This window comes from Ochotona princeps, chromosome 25 (assembly GCF_030435755.1).
Source record: "Ochotona princeps isolate mOchPri1 chromosome 25, mOchPri1.hap1, whole genome shotgun sequence".
Lineage (NCBI taxonomy): Eukaryota > Metazoa > Chordata > Mammalia > Lagomorpha > Ochotonidae > Ochotona > Ochotona princeps.
This window is the reverse complement of record NC_080856.1, coordinates 22,618,918-22,639,971: the sequence shown is the minus strand read 5'-3', so window position 1 is coordinate 22,639,971 and position 21,054 is coordinate 22,618,918. Positions and strand designations below refer to the sequence as shown.

Here is a 21,054-nt window from a genome sequence, read left to right as displayed (position 1 = left end):
CCGGCGCCCATATGGGATCCTGGCACGTTCAAGGTGAGGACTTTAACCACTACACCATCGCGCCAGGCCCGATATTAATATTTTTAAAAAAGAAACGTGAACTCTCCAAGCAAAGGATTCACCTGCTCTGCTAGAATGTCCACTCTCTATATGTATCTTCTTTATGGAAGGATAACTTCCATACAGATTGGTAAATGTGGCATGCTTTCACGTGGCTTTGTCTTTTCTGCATTTTATATGTCTGTCTTATGGTAGGTGGGAGAATTTCACACATGACAATCAGAATATTTTTATCTGTTTTTTTTTTCAGATAAATTGAACAACTTGATATATTTGAGTAAACAGGGATCCCGTGTGCTCAAGGCAAGGACTTTAGCAGCTAGGCCACCGCACTGGGCCCTAGTTCCAGGAATTTTGACCTCTCTTCAGAATTCAGTGTCTTCCACAACTCTCCCAGGTGCATTAGCAGGGAGCTGAGTAAGAAGTAGAGTGGCCTTAACTCACACCCAAAGCATTCAGATTTGGGATGCTGGCAAGACAAGGCACACAGGAACTTCACCCATTCTGCCACCACTCCAGTCCTTCTTTGGTTCTGAAGTTTCAAGTTGTTAAGCCCAATCCACTGGAGTGGCTTGCACTTTCCTGAAAAGTAACATTCACATAAAAACTATTTTTTTTAAAAAAAGTGTACAATTATCAGTCACCGAGAAATGGTAAGGGGAGGTATAATGAAAAATACTAGAGAAGTTAGTGTGACAGTTTAGAAAGGTTTCCAGGGAGCCTCTGTAATTTTTTACACTAGTCTGGCCAGCCTTCCTCCAACCCTCCTTAACCTTTGGCCACTTCTCATGTTGTTGGCCTGGAGTCGCTTCAGCTAATCGGAAATTTCATCGGCACTTTGTATCTTGTCTAGATTATGAACTATTTGTTGACATAAATGTATGCTACTCTGCTTATTCACTCCCATCACCCACAGTGCTACATGGCATAGAAGGATCTGCTGTCAACAATTATTCCGTAAGATCTTTCGAACTGAAAAAGAAACAGACAGCCTGTGTTAACAGCACCCCTGTCACTGCCTGTGGCCACCACCCCCACCACAACTGCTGCCACAGTGAGATGCAGAAGCCCCTAAGCTCCACATATGTGAGCTGACTCATCAAGCAAACTTGGCTTAAAGCAAAACCTGATTCAAGGGAGAGGACATGGAAAAGGACTTTGCTTCTTTAAGATACTATCAAAACACTTGGAGTGTGCAGTGTAAGTAATGACAGTTCTGAGGGCTGGACTACCCTGTGTCCCAGACCAGGGCTCTCCTTTATCTGTAAGTAAAACTGAAAGGCATTCAAGACCCTGGTGCGATAGCCTAGTAGCTTAATCCTCACTTTGCACACCTGGGATCCCATAAGCATGCTGGTTTGTCTCCTGGCTGCTCCACTTGCCATCCAGCTCCCTACTTCTGGCCTGAAAAAGCAGTTGAGGACTGCACAAAGGCTTGGGACCCTGAACTCATGTGGGGGACCCATAAGAAGCTCCTGACTCCTGGCCTCCAATTGGCTCGGCTCTGGCTGTTTTAGCCACCTGGGGAGAGAGCCAACAGACAGATCTTTATCTCTGTCTCTGCTTCTCGCTATAAATCTGCCTTCTCCGTAAAAATAAATAAATCTTTTTTAAAAAGGCATTTGAGATTTTTGAAATTCATTTCAATTCTGTTTCATCAGAAAAATGGGTTTGTTTGCACAAACCTCTTTTCAATGATTTCTCCTCAACATCACCAGTGTCAACAGTTGCTGATTATATCAATTTCAAAGCCTGTATCTGTATCAATACCTCAATACCGTTTCTGAACTAATGGGATTGAGTGTTTAGAATATCAAAATAGATTATAACACACTAGCTGCTTTGGTAACCCTCTTTCCCATATTAGAAAAAGAAAAAAAAAAACGAACTGTAGTTAGAATAGCACGGGATCCAGCATGGTAGCTTAGTGGATGCGCCGGGACCTCATATGGGTGCCAGTTCATGTCCCAGCTGCTCCATTTCCCATCCAGGTCCCTGATTGTAGCCTGGGAAGGCAGTCAAGGATGGCGCAAAGCCTTGAGACCCTACACCTGCATGGGAGACCCTTAAGGGGCTCCTGACTTTGGATTGACTCAGCACCAGCTGTTGTTGTCACTTGGGGAGTGAACCATTGAACCATCAGATGGAATATATTTCTCTCTGTCTCTTCAATTTTATCTGACTTTCCAATAAATCTTTTGTTTGAATAAATCTTTTTTAAATAAATCCTTTTTTGAAAATCACTTAAAAAGAATATCATTTACAAGACATAAATGTTTATATAAAAATGTATTATATGAACGTTAAAATCAAACAGCTTTAGAGTGGACATTGTGTTGCAATAAATTAAGCCATCATTTCAAATGCCCACATTCCATGTCAGAGTGCAGGCACAAATACCTAGCTCTCCTGCTTTAGCTGCCGTCTCCATGGGGGACACACTCGGAGTTCTAGATGCCTGTCTTTCATTTGACCAGGCCTGGCTTTTGCTTTCAATTAAGGAGTGAACTAGCAAATGAAAAGACCCCCTGTCCACCAACTCCTTCTTTATCTCTGCTTTTCAAATAAAAGTAAAAATTAAAATAAAAGCAATCCTAGTTGCTTTCTAAAGAATGATAACCCAGCATAAGATCCCCCATCTCATCCTTCAGGCAGAAAAGAGGTAACACTTAGGAGAAGTCATGCTTCCATTGGTAGGTACCCTGGCCTTTCTCTGTATGGCCGTATTGTATCATTCTTCGATTGTCATTTTTCAATTACCGTATTTTCTTCTGAAAGCCCTTGGCTGAAACAAGCTGGTTCTGATCTCAGGACACATTACTGTGTTCAGTCTTTACACATATAATTCAGAGGCTCGCACGGATTCTACTGCTGCTCTAACAGTTGTAAAAACTATACCCAGCGCGGCCAACGCTGACGGTGACACCACTGGCATTTCTCAGTTCATGTGTTGCTGCACAGAGCTCAGTGGCTGAAAAAGTTGAGCAACGAACACGCAGACTGCCCTGTTGCTTTGGATATCTGTGTTCCTAGAGCAGAAGAAATTAGAAATCAAAAAAAAAAAAAAAAAAAAGACTGTATACAACAGACTTCATTTTTAAAACAAAATGTTAAAGTGACATAAACAATGGTAAATTCCACTTCATGCAAAATCCTCTTGATTTCCAAACTTCCTTCTTGTTCAGAATTTCTGTTATACAATTACTTATCTTCTTTTTCGGGATTCCAGCTGTTACCAATCACAGATTCATTTTTGTCCTGAGCTTTCTCATTATTCTGGAAAACTATTTTAGTGAATGACTTATAGTGTCATGGAGGAGCATAGTGGAAAGAATGTGGCCCGGGATCCAGATAAACTTCAATGTGGAACACAGTCTGATACCATCTGAATCTCTGACTACTGTCATCAGTGAAACTGGAAAAGCATATAACTCGTATCAGGATAATTGTGAGAATTAAATGAAATAACATGCAAAAAAAATCCTAGCACCAACTTTTAGCATCCGTTGATAAATCCATTGGTGGCTTGCTGCATTTTAAATGTGTCTGTGAGTGCACTTCCCTGCATGGAGCCCAAATGTGTTTGTGACCATACTTGGCACAGGCGTAAGTATGATCTGAACACTTGAAGCGAAGACACATCTGTGCAGGTGCTTGCATCCCGTGGATCTAAGCTGTCTTCATGAACACATCATTACATGTGAATCCAACAACCTGCCAGGCCTGGTACAGTCTGAGGAAAGTCATGTTTGTTTCATTGAATCATTTACATGTATAGAGATGTATGTCAGAATTTAATTTTAAGTCATTTTGATTAGCATATCTTTATAGCAATTCCCAAAAGTCCGCTATCATCAATATTTAGAAATTTTGTACCAGTGATGTGACTACTAATGAGAGAAGTTACTTATCAGTTCATATAATGATATATTCTCGTGGTCATTGTTCTTAGAAAAATGATATGAAGCTTAAATATCACATGATTTCCTGTAAGATCCCACTTATTACTGGCATATTTTATTGTGAACACCTTTTACTCAAGCTCACAACCTTGGCCTGAGCACAGGCCACTGTAAAAATATTTTCAAAGTAATTATCCACCAAAGTAACTGCAATGATTACCTCGATTATGCTTATTATTGATAATAAAGTTACTGAAAATTTGGTATCATTGATAAGGATAAATTAATTTGATTTCTAACACTAATCAATACATGTTCTGACGCTTAAGATAATTTACATATGCACACACACAATTCCCCATTATCAGGAAAATTAATTTGTATTTGCCAAAATTGATTAGAAGCAGCATTTTCTAATTGCTTAACATTTCTAAACTGTGGTTCCAAAGCATTATCTTGCTTTAATCTTTACTACGACTTTAAATGAAAAGAAGAATATTATTATTATTCATCTTGGTAAAAAACAGAAAATTAAGGTACGTGGAATTTAAGTGGCCTATTCAGAGTCACACCATTAATAGTTGAGAGTAGTGATTAACACTCACAGCTTTGAGAGGAAAATGTAAACCATGATATTCTCTGTCACGCACGAGAATTAAATAGCAAAGAGATTAAGGGCTCAAAGACATTCTTCTGATAAGTTTCCATAGTACTTCTAAGACTTATTAACTAAATTGTACAATACCAAATGAATGACTGTTAGACACTGACCATACTGAAATGCTAACTCCTTTAAAGGCTGTCCTCAGTGTTTGGTCTGTCGTGTTCCTTTATTTTATCCATGATGCAGCCATTATGGATTTAATAATCACCTATGACGCCACAGCAGAAGTCAAATTTTGTACAGAAATGTAAACAGTACAAGAGGCAAAAGGTTGGATAAAGAAAGCTATTTTCTTTAATGGAAGGGGAACATTCCTCCAGAGTTTGTGCACTGCAGTTGAAGAACAGAATACCATTGTTTGAATATCTCAGCTTGCCTCTAAGTGGAATTGTTTCTATTTTTACACACAGCGTTAGTTTGACCAAGCACATGTTGTAATTCACAGGATATAAGAATAACTAGACATGTTAATATTATATAAATGTACTTTGTACTAGCTGAGTAGGGATTCCAATTTCCCCAATACTCAATCTGTCTTAAGCAGCAAACTCTAGGTGCAGTTCCCTATTATGTGACTGCCCAACTATTTATTTTTTAAGATTTATTTATCTAATTTAAGAGAATTAGAGTGTGAGATGGAGAGACAGAGACAGAGAGATCTTCCACCTACCGATTCACTTCTGAAATGGCTCCAACAACCAAAGCTGGGAACCAGGAGTTCTTTCTGAGTCTCCCAGGTAGATGCAGGGGCCCAAAGCCTCAAGCCATCCTCCACTGATTTTCTTATGCCATTACCAGGGATCTAGATTAGAAGTGGTGCAGTTGGGAATAGGACAAGCCCTATATTGGATGCCAGAGATAAAGGAGAATCAGCCTGCCACATTACTACCCTGCAACTGCCTAATTATTTCACACACTACTAGACAGAATATAAATCTCCCAAAGTTGGGGATAGGATAAAGTGGATGAAGAGGATGCAAAGGGGAGGGAGAGAGAGAGAGAGAGAGAGAGAGAGAGAGAGAGAGAGAGAGAGAGCGCGAATGCCATAAAGTAAAGATGCTAATTTAGTTTGTGATTATTCATTCATGGATCTTGTGATCAGGGAGTACTTGTTCCAGCTTTTCTGTGAACACATTGTTTTCTTTAGGTGAAGCGGTTAATAGAACATGTTCTGTACAGTTTATGTGGTTGTTAGCATCAGGTGAGGTGCTGTATGTATCTGAGACCTGGGACTGACTAAATTTTGCTGTAATTTTTTTGTTGTCATGGACTACAACGACAAGGAAGAGGAGGAAGGAAGACAACAAATGATGTGAGAGTGTCCATGTGTGAATCATTGCTCTGTGAATGCAAAGTTCAGTCGTCACAAAATGCTTTCATTATTACTGTGAACAGAACCAAGTGATTGTGGACAAATCATTTATTTCTGGATCAAATTAGTTCTTGTTTTTTTTTTCTTTTTGAATTTTTTATTGAAGTCATAGGAACACATTTCATGTATTTAATATGTACTGATTTAGAAGCATCATGAAGTCACACCCTTACCTCTCTTCCGCCCATGCCCCTGCCCTCTTTTCTGCTTTTCCCATCTATTTTAATGTACACAGACATACTTTTGCTTTATTTTATAATCGTAAGTGTAAGCCTAACCAAATAAAGAATTCAATGAGCAGTAAGTAGAAAAACCACTATTCTTCAAGGGCATGGATGAGACGTGTGAACAATAATCAAATTTCAAAATGATGAAAAAGAAAGTTATATTTGTTCTTCTAGAAGAAGAATTACATGGAGATAGAGGAAGGGGAGAAGATAGAGAAGGAGAAAGGACCTCCATCAGCTCATCCGCTCCCCACATGGCTGCCACGAGGGCTGGGCATTCTTATGGGGTATTGGTTTGCAGGTGATAGCTTAACCTCATGTGCTACAACAGCCCAAAATCTTTTTTTTTTTCATAAACTAAAATACAGTTTTATACTTTATCAAGTGAATAGTAAGTGACAGTTGAAGAATCCCACAGGATATTCAGTAAGTAAATATTTGGTATTTTTCAACCAAGTTGGTTGAAACTTAACATTTCATGAAATACGTGAGCACATGGTTTACAGCAGAAATGCCCGTGAATTTATCTAAGAGACAAACAAAATTCTGCTTATAAATAAATCATAATTCTGATCTTAGAGTCACCTGAAATGTTTGAGAACCATTGGAATAAGAACATGAACAGGGAGATTATTTAGCTAAATCACATGAATACATATTTGGATAAATAATGGCAAAGGTGTTAAGGAGAAATGTTACAATTTTATTTAAGCTCTCCAGCATCTCCCAGTGGCCTACACATCTACATATCTACGTATCTTTGCATAGAGTATAATCTACATATGATAGTGTGTATAAGCATATTTTGCAAAAATGTAAGTGACATATACTAATCTATATCTTGCTTTTAGCTGATCATTTTTAACTGTAAGCTTTTACTGCAATTCTAGGATACATATGTAAGAATACTTCATAAAGTTCATAAAGAGGAAATTAAAAAAAAAAAACTTAAGAACAGGCATTTGGCCTACCATTAACCACTGTTTGAAAAAATCCATATTCTATATTGGAGTGTTTGTCCAGACTGTTTTTTTTGAAGGTATGATTTTATTTTTTATTTCGTTTAAAATGTTTATTGTTATTTGCCATGATAGAGTTGTGTAGACATAGGATTCTCCTCTTTTCCTCTGCTTCCCACCACCCCATCTTCCTCCACCACCATTTCCCCCTATATTATCATACTAATATAGTCTTTTAGTAACAGTTACTAGTTTTAAAATCCACTATTTAAATACATGCTGGCATTGTAGGTATAGGCAAAGGTAGAAAATGTGGTATCATGTTGCAAAGATATATTTAACTTTTACTGGGAGTCTTCCTTTCACTCAGTACAGATACCTACCGCAGTCAGTCCCCTGTTAATGGGGACTCTGGTAGGAAACAAGGGGTGGCTCAAGATGGTGAATTCCTGCTGCTCATATAGAAGACCTGTACTGTGTTCCTTGCCTTTGCTTTAGCTCTGGCTGAGTCCCAAGCTACTGTGGGCACTTGCCAGGGAACCAAGGAATGGCAACTCTTTCTTTCTCTGTTCCAAAAGATAAAATGAATGAAATGATACTCCAATGTTGGTTCATTTTTATAATGCTAGAGGGTATTTTGCTTTTGAAACTAAAATAATGCATCTGTTTATGTGTTATTTCTGCTCTGAAGGTACTTTCCCAATTACTTACTCTGTTACTTCAGGTACAACCCATTCCCCCACTAGTAACCTGTATCATTACTTTGTATTTAGTGGTATCAGAATTAATAGAAATCACTACATTAAAATTCTGACAAGTACTTCTCAACCATTTTTCTTTTGCAACATACAAAATAATTTTGTCACAAGCAGGTGGAACTTGGACTAGTCTCTCCTGCATATGCTATTCTTCAAAAATATGTCATAGCTTATTTGATGAACAACTTTGTTTTCTAAATCCTCAACATAGCTTGTCCATTATGAAAGATCATTCAAGTGTCCCCAGATTTTGATGGTATTATCTAAAACTGTGATTTTTCTGTTGCCTTAAAGACCATGAAGAAGGTATATTTGGATTTGATCGTTCCTTCTTTTTCAACCTCCATCTGACACCAGAGAATACACCTCTCACAGGAAGGGATCTTGTCTTAATTACCCTGAATGTTCAGAGTACACCATGGTGCCTAATTACAGCTAATTGTGTTAGCTCAGTGGGCATGTGATGCCAAAGTGAAAGAATGAATGATTAAGCTAAGCTTTATAATCTGCTCTCTCTGATTGACCTATGACCTTGTACAAACCACCTCATCCTGCCAGGCCTCAGTCTCCTGTACTGTAAAATTAGATTTGGTAATGGCTTTCAAAATAAAACATTAAAAATTGATGTAATTCTAATCATATGCATTTATTATAATGATTACAAGACATGTATACATGCCATTCAATACATGTATCCTTGTATACAATATATATTATGTGTATTGTATCTGTAGATAGATATAGCCACACATCCACAGTGAGAGCAAAAAACAGAGAGAGAGAGAGAAGAGAAAGAGAGATGCTGCATTCCCAGATGCCCACAAGAGCTAAGACCAGGCCAGGTGCAATTCAGAAAACCTGTGCTTCAACCGTGTCTCTCACATACGTGGCAGGGACTCAAGTAATTGAACCACTGTCTATTCCCAATCCAGGTGAATTTTCAGAAAGCTGAATTGGAAGCGCAGTAGCCCAAAGCTTGAACCAGGAGTTCTGATATGGAGTGCAGTCCTTTCAAATAGTAGTGTAACCTGCTCTACCACAATATCCATCATATGGTATAGTTATTCTATAGCACAGTTAGTATTCATCTAATCTTTGACAAGATAAACATAATGAAAAATAGAATGAAACCATACTGATTGTAGGTACAAACTGAAGGTCAAAGAAAATAACTCTATCTAGGGGAAATGTATTGGCTAATAAAAACTATTATATAGTCATTGGTACCATTATTGTTATGTTGTATAAATTAAAGCTTACAACTTCCAGGAAGAAAGATAATGTTGACTGCAAATTTTGCATGCTGAATGTTATAATATTTGTATTTCCTTCCATAGTTTTGTCCCATTGAATGATTAATTATACACACGTATGTGTTTATTGTTTACCTCAACATTGAAGTCGTTTTCCGCTAAGTTATTGACAAAAGATGATACACAGGCTTATATTCATATCCAGCCTGAGAGGTGTCACCTTTTACAAAATCAATTTTTCGCATGGAACATTGGGGAAGACAGCTTCAGTAAACATGCAGGAGGATGTGTTTTGAGGAAAAAATTATGACTCTAAGTCTGATATATTTTAAAGCAAAGTTTATATTTGTTCATTCTATTCTTTTCCTCTGCAGGATTACATGTTACTTCGATTACTTGGCTACTAATTAGAGAACACAAAATGAATAACTCAACAAACTCATCCAATAATGGCTTGGCCCTCACCAGTCCTTATAAGACATTTGAAGTGGTGTTCATCGTGCTTGTGGCTGGATCCCTCAGTTTGGTGACAATTATTGGAAATATTCTGGTCATGGTTTCCATTAAGGTGAACCGCCACCTGCAGACGGTCAACAATTACTTTTTGTTCAGCTTGGCCTGTGCTGACCTCATCATAGGTGTCTTCTCCATGAACTTATACACTCTCTACACGGTGATTGGCTACTGGCCTTTGGGACCAGTTGTATGTGACCTTTGGCTAGCTCTGGACTATGTGGTGAGCAATGCTTCAGTTATGAACCTGCTCATCATCAGCTTTGATAGGTACTTCTGCGTCACAAAACCTCTGACGTACCCTGTCAAGCGGACCACGAAAATGGCAGGAATGATGATTGCAGCTGCCTGGGTTCTCTCCTTTATCCTCTGGGCCCCAGCCATTCTCTTCTGGCAGTTCATTGTAGGAGTAAGAACTGTGGAGGATGGGGAATGCTATATTCAGTTTTTCTCCAATGCTGCTGTCACTTTTGGCACTGCCATTGCAGCCTTCTATTTGCCGGTGATCATCATGACTGTGCTCTATTGGCACATCTCACGAGCAAGCAAGAGCAGGATAAAGAAGGACAAGAAGGAACCTGTGACCAACCAGGATCCTGTGTCTCCAAGTCTTGTGCAAGGAAGGATAGTGAAGCCAAACAACAACAATGTGCCCAGCAGTGATGGTGGCCTGGAACACAACAAAATCCAGAATGGCAAAGCTCCCAGAGATGCTATGACTGAAAACTGTGTCCAGGGGGAGGAGAAAGAGAGTTCCAACGATTCCACTTCAGTCAGTGCTGTTGCCTCTAATATGCGAGATGATGAAATAACCCAGGATGAAAACACAGTCTCCACTTCCTTGGGCCATTCCAAAGATGAGAACTCCAAGCAAACATGCATAAAAATTGTCACCAAAACCCCAAAAGGTGACTCATGTACCGCAACTAATACCACTGTGGAGGTTGTTGGATCTTCAGGACAGAATGGAGATGAGAAACAAAACATTGTAGCCCGCAAAATTGTGAAGATGACTAAGCAACCTGCAAAAAAGAAGCCTCCTCCTTCCCGGGAGAAGAAAGTCACTAGGACCATCTTGGCTATCCTGCTGGCTTTCATCATCACTTGGGCCCCATACAATGTCATGGTGCTCATTAACACTTTCTGTGCACCCTGCATCCCCAATACAGTGTGGACAATCGGTTACTGGCTCTGTTACATCAACAGCACTATCAACCCTGCCTGCTATGCACTTTGTAATGCCACCTTCAAGAAGACCTTTAAACACCTTCTCATGTGTCATTACAAGAACATAGGCGCCACAAGGTAAAACATCTTTGCAAAGAATATGGGAAGACTACAAGGATCAAAGAACTGGCTTTAAATCTCTGCCATTGCACTTTATAGTCTTACTATTGACTGTGCAACTAAGGAAAGCCAACAGTGACACTCTCATACCTATGTTACAGTTTGAAAATCTTGCACCTTGTAAACACTGTCTGTTTAAGAGCAATGAGACAATTGAAAGAGACATATTGGAATTGGGAATTTATTAAGCAGCAATTCATGCTTTCTCATATTCTCTTGAAGAAGGGCTTCTGAATCTACAATTTTGTCAGTCTCTGCACAAAAAGAGTAACCTCATTATTTTTGTTGTGTATTTTGCTTCTGTTGTTCTGATTATTCATATGAAAATGAAATATCATCATTGCAAGCCAACATGGAAGTGAAAATTTAAAGAAATAGATATTGTAAAATAGACATGTGAAGAAAGAAAATCAAGTAAGGATGCAGAAATAGTCTCCAGAGAGTTAAATACATTCTATTCTTTTGTTGTGGTTTTATCTGAAGGATTGCGATGTCATAAATGAGCTCTTCCCACCTTTCGCTTTTCCCATCGTGAAAAGAAACCAAACAAAAACCACTATAAGCTCACGCTGCTTTTACTTTTACTTTTACAATGCCTGCAGGACTTTCACTAAATCCAGGCAGAGACCTCTCAGCCACTGTGTCTTTTAAATTCTTTCAGGTATAAAAGCCTATAAGGATTTAGTTCCCTTAAAATGCTTTATGTGTAATGTTCTTTCTCATCAGTCCAGTCCTAAGCTACTACTTTATTTTAATAGAATAAGTGTGCTTGAGAGAGCAACGTCATCAAGAAGTTGAGGCTTCATCATTTAAATATTGGTCGGTATAGTTGAAGAAAGTTTATTGAGGCCAAGTGAATTTTAAAATGAGAGAACAAAAGGACAAAAGGCATTTGATTTCAAACGAATCAGCATGACCCATGAAGGAAATGCTAACTTATAAAACACAAACTCCTGACTGTCAGCAGGAAGGAGATTCCGATTTGTTCTTCTGGAATCCCGAACAAAATAAAGATATTCACAAGGCATCTGTGACTAGTAAGTCAGTGCCCCCCAAAACTAATACCTCCTAAATGATATTCAAATTATATTCAAAAAAAGGTTGTCTATAACCATCCTACAATTGAGAGAGGGGAAAAAAGGTAATATAGTCAGTTTTCCCCAAAAATTAAAATAAATTAATAGGATATATTTATGACAGAAGTATGCTGAATAACAAAGCTAAGGCCAAATGAACTCAAAGAAACTGATAGAAGAATGTTGATGGTTGTTTTCACATTTTGCCTCACCTTGAAATTCTACACACAAAGTATCTAAATGGTAATATCATGTAAATTAATTCTTGCCCATGTAGGGACATTGTAGTCCAAATAAATACAGAATTATATTGATTCACATTTAACTAGTCACTTTATCCCACAAGTGTTCATTATTTTTTATATACATTGCACATTTTACGATATCCTCCTTAGTAATCTTTCTGTGGGTTACAGAATGAGTTCATCAGTCTTAGACCACTGAACTTATCTGAACTATTTTAAATGAATTGTTACATTGATGGCATCTCGATAACTCAAAGAATTTGTTTTAAAAGCACAAGGAAAATAGCAGCCAACATTTGTAAGTTAGTAAAAAGCAAATTGTTGGTAATATTTGTACTTGACCTATTTATTCTATGCTAAAATAATGTCTTTATTTGGATAATTAGTCACTTTCCCCAACAGCAGCATCAGTGTATTAACTGACAGCATCTGTTCAAATAGATTATAATGACTGCCACGTAAATATCTACTTTTTAAATTCATACTCATTTCTATTTTGTTGATTCAAATGAACATCGGGCCAGTGCGTTTCTGGGTTTCCTGTAAATAAAACTAGCTGATGGGCCCAGAATGCCACTTTCTGACTTGGGATGTAGATCAAGTTGGAATGAACCCTTTGGAGCCATCAGGATTTCTTTTTCTTGTGATGGCTCTAACAGTCCCACTACATGGTAGTCCACTTGTCTCTCACTCGATTTCCCTTGAACCCTTAACTTTCATCTTTATGTTCTCCATCATTTCCAGAGCCACCACAACTTTATTGAAAGAGAAACTGTTTAGTCAAAGGAAAAGATTGAAGGTAGACACACACACCATGGAAATTTGTTCAACTGGAATCAGAAACATGTATGGAATGCTGGAAAGGATTGTAGAGAAATAGAGACTGTGTTCCAAGAATTGTCCTAACTGTTGCTAAATTTGTCTATTAGAGAGGCTCTCGGTCAGGGACAATTTTCTCCAAAGGGGACTTTTAACAATGTGCACAGACATTTTTGATTGTCACACCAGGGAGGAAGTTAATTGGTATTTAGTGGAGAGAGGCTAGGAGTGCTGCTAAACAGACTAAAACTAAAATGCACAATCCAATCCCCTATCCACACCAGAAGATTCATTTAGCCTAAATGTCAAAATAATTTCAAGGTTCACAAACTCTTATTTATTAAACTCTCATTTACTTCAAGAAATTTCTAGAGCTTGCTTCCTCTAAGTGAAGAAATAAGCCTGTAACAGTTGTAGAATGTTATGTGATTTGCTCACCAGCTTAAAGTAGGCAATGCTCCCTAATCATGTATTCGAACACTGCTCCAACTAGTTGATTATATTTGTAATTCACATTGGGACAATCAGGCCACATCAACATGTCCCAAATCACCAAACCACACACAGCCTATCATTTCCAGAATTTAATGTCTGCTTACAATTGCCACACAGTCTAGTGAGTTGGGGTCTTGTTAGCTGTCCATCCAAATGGTCACACTTGACATAGTCAGTTTCCGCAGGAGCTACCGTTTTCTGTTTGAAAAATATGAAGAGCCTCTTTTGAAAATGACATGATTCGTACCCTTTGTCTTCATAGGAACGGTGGATTCTGTCAACTAGTTCCTCTCTCCTCTTGGCAATAATGTAAATATCCCAGTGTGGTCTTTTAAATGAAGAGGAGATTAAGAATATTAAAAATTCATTTCATATTTTAGAAATTATTACCCTTTGACCAGTTCATCATTTATTTGACACCAACATCCCATTGTCACATCACAAATGAGATGCTTTCTAGTTTGAATGGTGGATGACTGGAGATCCCACAAACTTGTGCTCCTTATTTAACCACTGCTTTTTTGATCTGGAAGACCTAACACAGGGGAGATGGGAGCATACATGATGGCCACAATTATTCATTCTTCATGATTAATTCATTGATAGTTGCCAGCACCCTAATTTGATAATATCCCTTTCAAGAACTATAGCACTGGTGTTTCAAATAGATTAGGAAAGCACCCAAAGCTGGATAAAATTGTGCAAAGTGTATTTTCGCATGTATATACAATACCATGCCTCGTCAATATGCTTCTCTTAAATGGGTGCACGCTGTAGCATGAACTATATGCATATTTAATGTATCTTCCTGGAATATGCTGTATGCTTAATATATATACATATTATATATAAGATTATAACATGTACAATAGAAATACATATTTCTGTATGCAAATAAAAGTATTATACACAAAACATTCCTATGTGACCTGATGTATCTTCTTGCAACGCAGCAAGAGTAAATGTGATATGCCAAATTTTCAATTTGCATTTCAAAGAAAAAATTTCAAAACAGCTAAAATCATATCCATTTTATAATTAAAGTGTTTTATAATCTTTGGAAGCATGACATTGATTTTAAACATCTCTTTAAAAAAAAGATTTTTTTTATTGGAAAGACAGGTCAACAGAGAGAAGAGACACAGATCTTATGTCCACTGGTTCACTCCCCAGGTGGCAGCAACAGCTGGAACTGAGTCAATATGAAGCCAGGAGCCAGGAGCTTCTTCCGGGTCTCCCATGGGGGCGCAGAATTCCAAAGCCTTGTGCCATCCTTGACTGCTTTTCCAGGCCACAATAAGGAGCTGGAAGGGAAGTGGAGCAGCCACGAGACTAACTCGCAGCCACGTGGGATCTCGGCACATGCAAGGCAAGGATTTAGCCACTAGGCCATCATGCCAAATCCTAAATAACTCTTGAGGGAGTAAATCAATAAATCTTTGCTGTTTCCCCCCCACACATGAAAACTCTTTGTTCTCCCGTGCCCGTGACATGTCTCTGACAAGGATCTTCCGGCTGGTGTGACTCCAGCAGCTGTGTTGAGCTTGTGGCTGACTGCCTGATGAGGCCGCAAACAGCCCTTTGTCATCGTTTTACTGTCTTCCAAATTAACTGATTTTAGCGAAATAAAAAAATAATCAGTGGAGGAAAAAAAAATGACCTTCAGGATATTTTTTCTTTTTTTTATCTTAAAAAAGTGGGGCTGCCGGGATTAGAATCAGTGCCCATAAGGGATCCTGGTACGTGCCATTAGAGGCTTTAGCAGCTAGGCCACTGCGCCAGGTCCAGGATGTTTTTCATTCTGACAAAGTAAAAATTGTATTTTAGAAACCATTTTTTAGGGCCCGGTGTGATAGCGTAGTGGTTAAAGTCCTCGCCTTGCACGCACCTGGACCCCATATGGGCGCTGGTTCCTATCCCAGCAGCCCTGCTTCCCATCCAGCTCCCTACTTGTGGCCTGGGAAAGCAGTCGAGGACGGCCCAAAGCCTTGGGACCCTGCACCTGCGTGGGAGACCTGGAAGAAGTTCCTGGCTCCTGCCCTTGGCTCAGCATAGCACCAGCCGTTGTAGTCACTTGGGCAGTGAATCATCAGATGGAAGATCTTCCTCTCTGTCTCTCCTCCTCTCTATATATCTGACTTTGCAATAAAAATAAACAGATCTTAAAAAATATACCTTAAATAAAACATTTGGGCTGATGTGGCATAGCCGGTTAAGCCACTGCTTAGAAGGCTGGCATCCCAATGTAAGTGGCAGTTCACATCCCATCTGTTCCACTTCCCTTTCAGCTCCCAGGTGATCCACCTTGGAAAGCAACAAAAGATGGTCCAAGTGCTTGAGGTGCTACCCTTTGTGCGGAGACCCAGATGCAGGTCTTGTCTCCTGGCTTAGGCCTGGCTCAGCTGCTCATGTGGGGAGTAAATGAACAAGCAGATGGAAGATGTTACTTTCTCTCTCCCTCTGCCTGTCTCTCTTTCTCTCTAACTCTGCCTTTCAAATAAAATGAAATGAAAGAAAACATGCACAGGGAATGAACATTTTTCTTAGATATGAAATCAAGCATTTACTTGTAAATAAGCTTTTCATATATTCTCTCTTGAGAAGCTTTTAATGCCACATGTGTAACATGAGAGATTAAAGGTAACAGCATTGGTAAATTCATCAGAAGAATCATTGGAATACCAAAATTTAAAGGTAAGTATCACAGATGCTTTAATTATAGCTGTAGTTCCTCTAAAAAGCTATTTTAAGCATAGATTTTCATATTACCTACATCACGTATTTTTGTCTACGATGGATATCTATAGCATTTTATTCAAATGAGTATTAAAGAAATAGTCATTCTGTTAGTTTACTTTTCAGCATTACTTTGAAGTTAAAAGCATTTACATTTGAGAAGAACTTGATCAGGACAGCACTGCAGCACAGCTAGATCAGCTGCCTCTTGACACGCCCACATCACATATTGGAGTGCCAGTTCAAGTCTTGTCTTCATTTCCAACCCGTTTGACTGCCACTAATGTGTTTCTAAGATAGCAGCTGCATTTGGGAGACTGGATGGACTTCTGTGCTCCTAGCTACTGGAGGCTTTTGCAAAGTTAGATAAAAAAGAGCTCTGTCTCTACCCCACCACCACAAACCTCCTCTCCACTGCTCTGATTTTCAAATACATAAAGCTTGTAAGAAATATTTATTTTCATTTGTAAGGCAGGGTTTTAGAGAAAGAAGGAGCGGGAGGGATAGATATTGTCCATCCGTTGGTTCACATCCGCATAAGGCCTCAGAAGCCACATGAAAGCTAGGAGCCAGGAACTTCTTTCAGGTCTTCTGTGTGAGTGCAGGGACCTACGCACTTGAGTCATCATGTGATGCTTTCTCCAAACATTAGCAGGAAATGACGTGGTAACACTGGGATTTGGGCAGATGGCCACATGGCATGCCAGCTCTGCAGGCAGTGGCTTAGCCAGGAATACCATGACACTGCCTCTGATAAAGCTATTAAATTAGAGAGAAGGAGAGAGAAAGAAAGAAAGAGAAAGAAAGAAAGAAAGAAAGAAAGAAAGAAAGAAAGAAAGAAAGAAAGAAAGAAAGAAAGAAAAAACAAGTGAGCTTTTGTCGCAGATTGAGATGCTAATTGGAATGTCCACATCCTGCATCAGGTTGCCTGGGTTCCAATTATGGATTCCCTCTAATGTGTATCAGTAGATGATGGCTCAAGGAATTGAGTTCCTCCATCCAATTCTGTTCAGTTTCTCCTCCAACTCAGATTGAGTTCTAGGATGCTGGTTTTGGCCTGGCCCAGTCCTGGTTACTGTAGCCGTTTGAGGAATACACAGATGGAAGACCTTTCTTTGTGTTTCTTTTAATGTGTCTGTGAGTGTGTGCGTATGCATAGGCATCCCTCTCAAATATTAATAATAAAGAAGTTGTTTTTCAATATATTTGTAACACATAAACCCACAAACAGATATACAACCGCACATACTTATTAGGCACATAAGCACATATTTTTAAAAACACAAACAAAATTACATAGAAAAGCCTAATTTGTGAAGAGCAGGTGCAGTGGCACGTCAGGCTGATCATCCACCCAGCAACCCGCATGGATGCTGACTCGTTTGGTGATTACTCCACCTCTGGACCCATCTCCCTCCCTATTGACTGACTTGGAGAGCAGTGGAGGATGGCCTAAGTTATTTCATTTTTCTTTTTTTACTTTTAAGATTTATTCATTTATTATTGGAAAGGCAGACATACAGAGAGGAGGAGAGACAGACAGGAAGATCTTCCTTCTGATGATTCACTTCCCAAGTGAGTGCAATTGCCGGTGCTGTGCCGATCCGAAACCAGGAGCCAGGAGCTTCTTTCGGGTCTCCCTGGGGATGCACGTGCAGGGTCCCAAGGCTCTGGGCCGTCCTCGACTGCTTTCCCAGGCCACAGGCAGGGAGCTGGATGGGAATGGGGCTGCTGGGATTAGAACCAGCGCCCATATGGAATCCCGGCGTGTTCAAGGCGAGGACTTTGGCAGCTAGGCCACTGCGCCGGGCCCGTAAGTTCTTGGGCCCCTGCCTCCAGGTGAGAGATCCAGAAGAAGCCTCTGGCTCCCAGCTTCAGATTGACCCAGCTCTGGGCATTGCAGCCATTTTAGAAGTACACCGAGGGATTGAATATCTTTCTGTGTCTTCCTCTTTCTCCCTGTCTATGTAACTGACTTTCCAAGTAAAATAGATACAGAAAAAAGGAAAAAATGATCTGAGTTTACCAATAAATCATATTAGATGTAAATATGTATAATATTTCAATAAAGTGCATGTATTTGTGCAAGTCTGTATCTGTAAAATCGCATTTCAAAAAGCTCGTGAAGATTAGACTTCAAGGACAAGATTGTTTTGCAGGAAATACAAAGTCTATGTACAATCATGTAATACTACACATTTTCCAAGAAATTTCTAGGATGTCCACATACAGGCTATACACTTTTTATTAAGAGGAAAATTGGTTTAAAGACACATTACCAGGAATAGAATGGAAAATGATTCATAATCGTGTGGCATGAAATATGTACCAAGTGGAAAATATTCGACAGACCAAAGGAGTGTTGATGTAAGTGGCAGTGATGCATGTACGATATTCCAACATCCAAATTTAGTGCTGCAGAAGGAGTGGGGGCAAGTCCCAGATAAAAAAGAAAAGAGAAGTTCCATGCCATGTCCTTGGATGTGTTTCCGCCAGACCTTATTCCTAACTGTAGCAGACATTATTCAGAAAACACAACTGAGGCAGAATAAAATGTTTTATTTTTCCCCTTTCTTTCAAGCGACTCATCACATTGAAAACATATCTGTGAACATCTCGGAACTCAGACTCTGAATGCTTCTAGATTCTAGCACTCAGACTCTGAGTGCTTCTAGATATTCTTTAAAAAAGAATTCCAACTGGTGCACGTTTCTCACTTAAGAATGTTTGCAATTCAATGCAAATTGGTGGAGCTCCAATTCTACCCTTGAAGGCTTGTGTTTTACTTAGTCTCCCCATTGGACACCTCTCTGAGTATGCTTGCCATTTTCTGCCATATGTTTCTAAGGTTTCTAATGTATTGATGAAGTGTGGTTCATCAGGCTCTCAGGGTACTACTTGGTGGAATGGATAAGTTTTTTTCTTCATCTGTATTTTCCCAGAAAAATTCACTGATAGTTGATCTAAATTCCTGTGCTCTTTGCAAACAAGGAAAAGCAAGTCAAATACCATACAAACCAAAACCAAATGTTCCTTTTTTAGGGTTTTCTTTTTTTAGATTTATTCATTTTTTTTTCTTGAAAGAATTACAGGAACAGAGAGGGAGGAAAAGCCAGAGATTTTCCATCCACTAGTTCACTCCCATCAAGTGGCCACAAGGACTAGTAGTGGAAAAGTCCAAAGCTGAGAGCCGAGAGCTTCTAGGTCTCCCATATAGATGCAGGGATCCAAACACATGGGCCATCCTCTGCTGCTTTCTCAGGCCATTACCAAGCAGCTGGATAGGAAATGCAGCAGTCTCAATACAAACTAGCATCCACTTGGGATGTCAATGTCCCTGGCAGAGGTATAGCCTACTATTTCACAGCAATGGGTTACTTGTGTTTGAACCTTGAGGCTGATAAAAAAAAAAAATCTCATTTTGTGGGCCTGATATGATGGCTCAACGGCTAAACCCCTGCCTTGTCAGCACCAGGATCCTATATGGGTGCCTATTCATGTCCCAGGTGTTCCACTTCTCATCCAGTTCTCTGCTTGTGGTCCAAGAAAGCAATAGAGGATGGTCCAAGGCTTTGGAACGCTGCACCTGCATGGTAGACCCAGAAGAGGCTCCCGGCTCCTGGCTTCACATCAGTTCAGCTCCTGACTCCTGACTCCTGACTCCTGGTTCCTGGCTCCTGGCTTCACATCAGTTCAGCTCTTACCATTGTGGCCACTTGGAAAATGTAGCAGCAGACGGAAGATCTTCCTCTCTGTATCTCCTTCTCTCTATAAATACACCTTTCCAATAAAAATAAATAAGTCTTCAAAAAAAACATTTCATGCCCATTTTCACCTTGAGTGTAAGTAATTCTCTGTAACTTCCTAATGGGCATAAAGGCTTAGCTTCAGCCATCACGTCGTGGGCACTTCAAGTTGCTTACACTTCATACTTGGCACTCCTCATTATTTTCTACTGATGTGATTTCATCAGTAACCTCAACTTTTATTATTAAGTATGACAAGATATAAGCATGTTCCCAGCTCTGTATATACGATGTCACATAACTCTTTCAGCATCACTTTCGGAGAGCTCACATGCACCTCAACCTTAGCAGGTCTCAATAGCACTCATGTTCTCACTCACAAAGCTGACTTTACCCTGCTGTTTTCTAAGCCACTGCAGATTCAGTGATACAAACTGGAAGCTAAGGAAATGTCTTCACTTTTACCTCAATCATATTTCAATTTTCCCAATTTTATCAAATCAGAAATCTATCAATTTGTTTCTGCGCATACCGCCACATACTACAATATTCAGTGTAATACAATACACACTGCCCAGCACAATGACTTTTAACATAAATGCCAAAATCATTTATGCTGCAGACAGAACAGTCTTTACAGAAGGCAAATCCGAGGACTAGCATTGTGGTATCATGAACTAGGTCTCCCCCTTATGACAAAACACTCATATCAAAGGACAGGCTCAAGTTCTGCCTGCATTTATTTCATGTCACTTTTCTGTTAATATGCCAGGGGGAACAGTCAAAGATGACCCAAGTTATAACTAAGGTAATTGTAAAAATAATAACATGATTTAAAAATCTGAAGAATATATGTAGAGAAGTAGTATACCTCAATATAAT

General features: G+C 39.3%; 1 protein-coding gene across 1 annotated transcript in view; it reads left to right on the top strand.

Annotated features, from left to right (window-relative positions):
- CHRM2 (cholinergic receptor muscarinic 2) overlaps positions 1-11,462 on the top strand; it is a 121,307-nt gene extending 109,845 nt beyond the window's left edge. The window contains exon 3 of the mRNA XM_058654952.1: positions 9,570-11,462. Within this exon, the coding sequence (XP_058510935.1) occupies positions 9,617-11,017 (1,401 nt within the window). The 5' untranslated portion in view covers positions 9,570-9,616 and the 3' untranslated portion in view covers positions 11,018-11,462. The remainder of the gene's footprint in view (positions 1-9,569) is intronic.
- Positions 11,463-21,054: the final 9,592 nt, after the last annotated feature.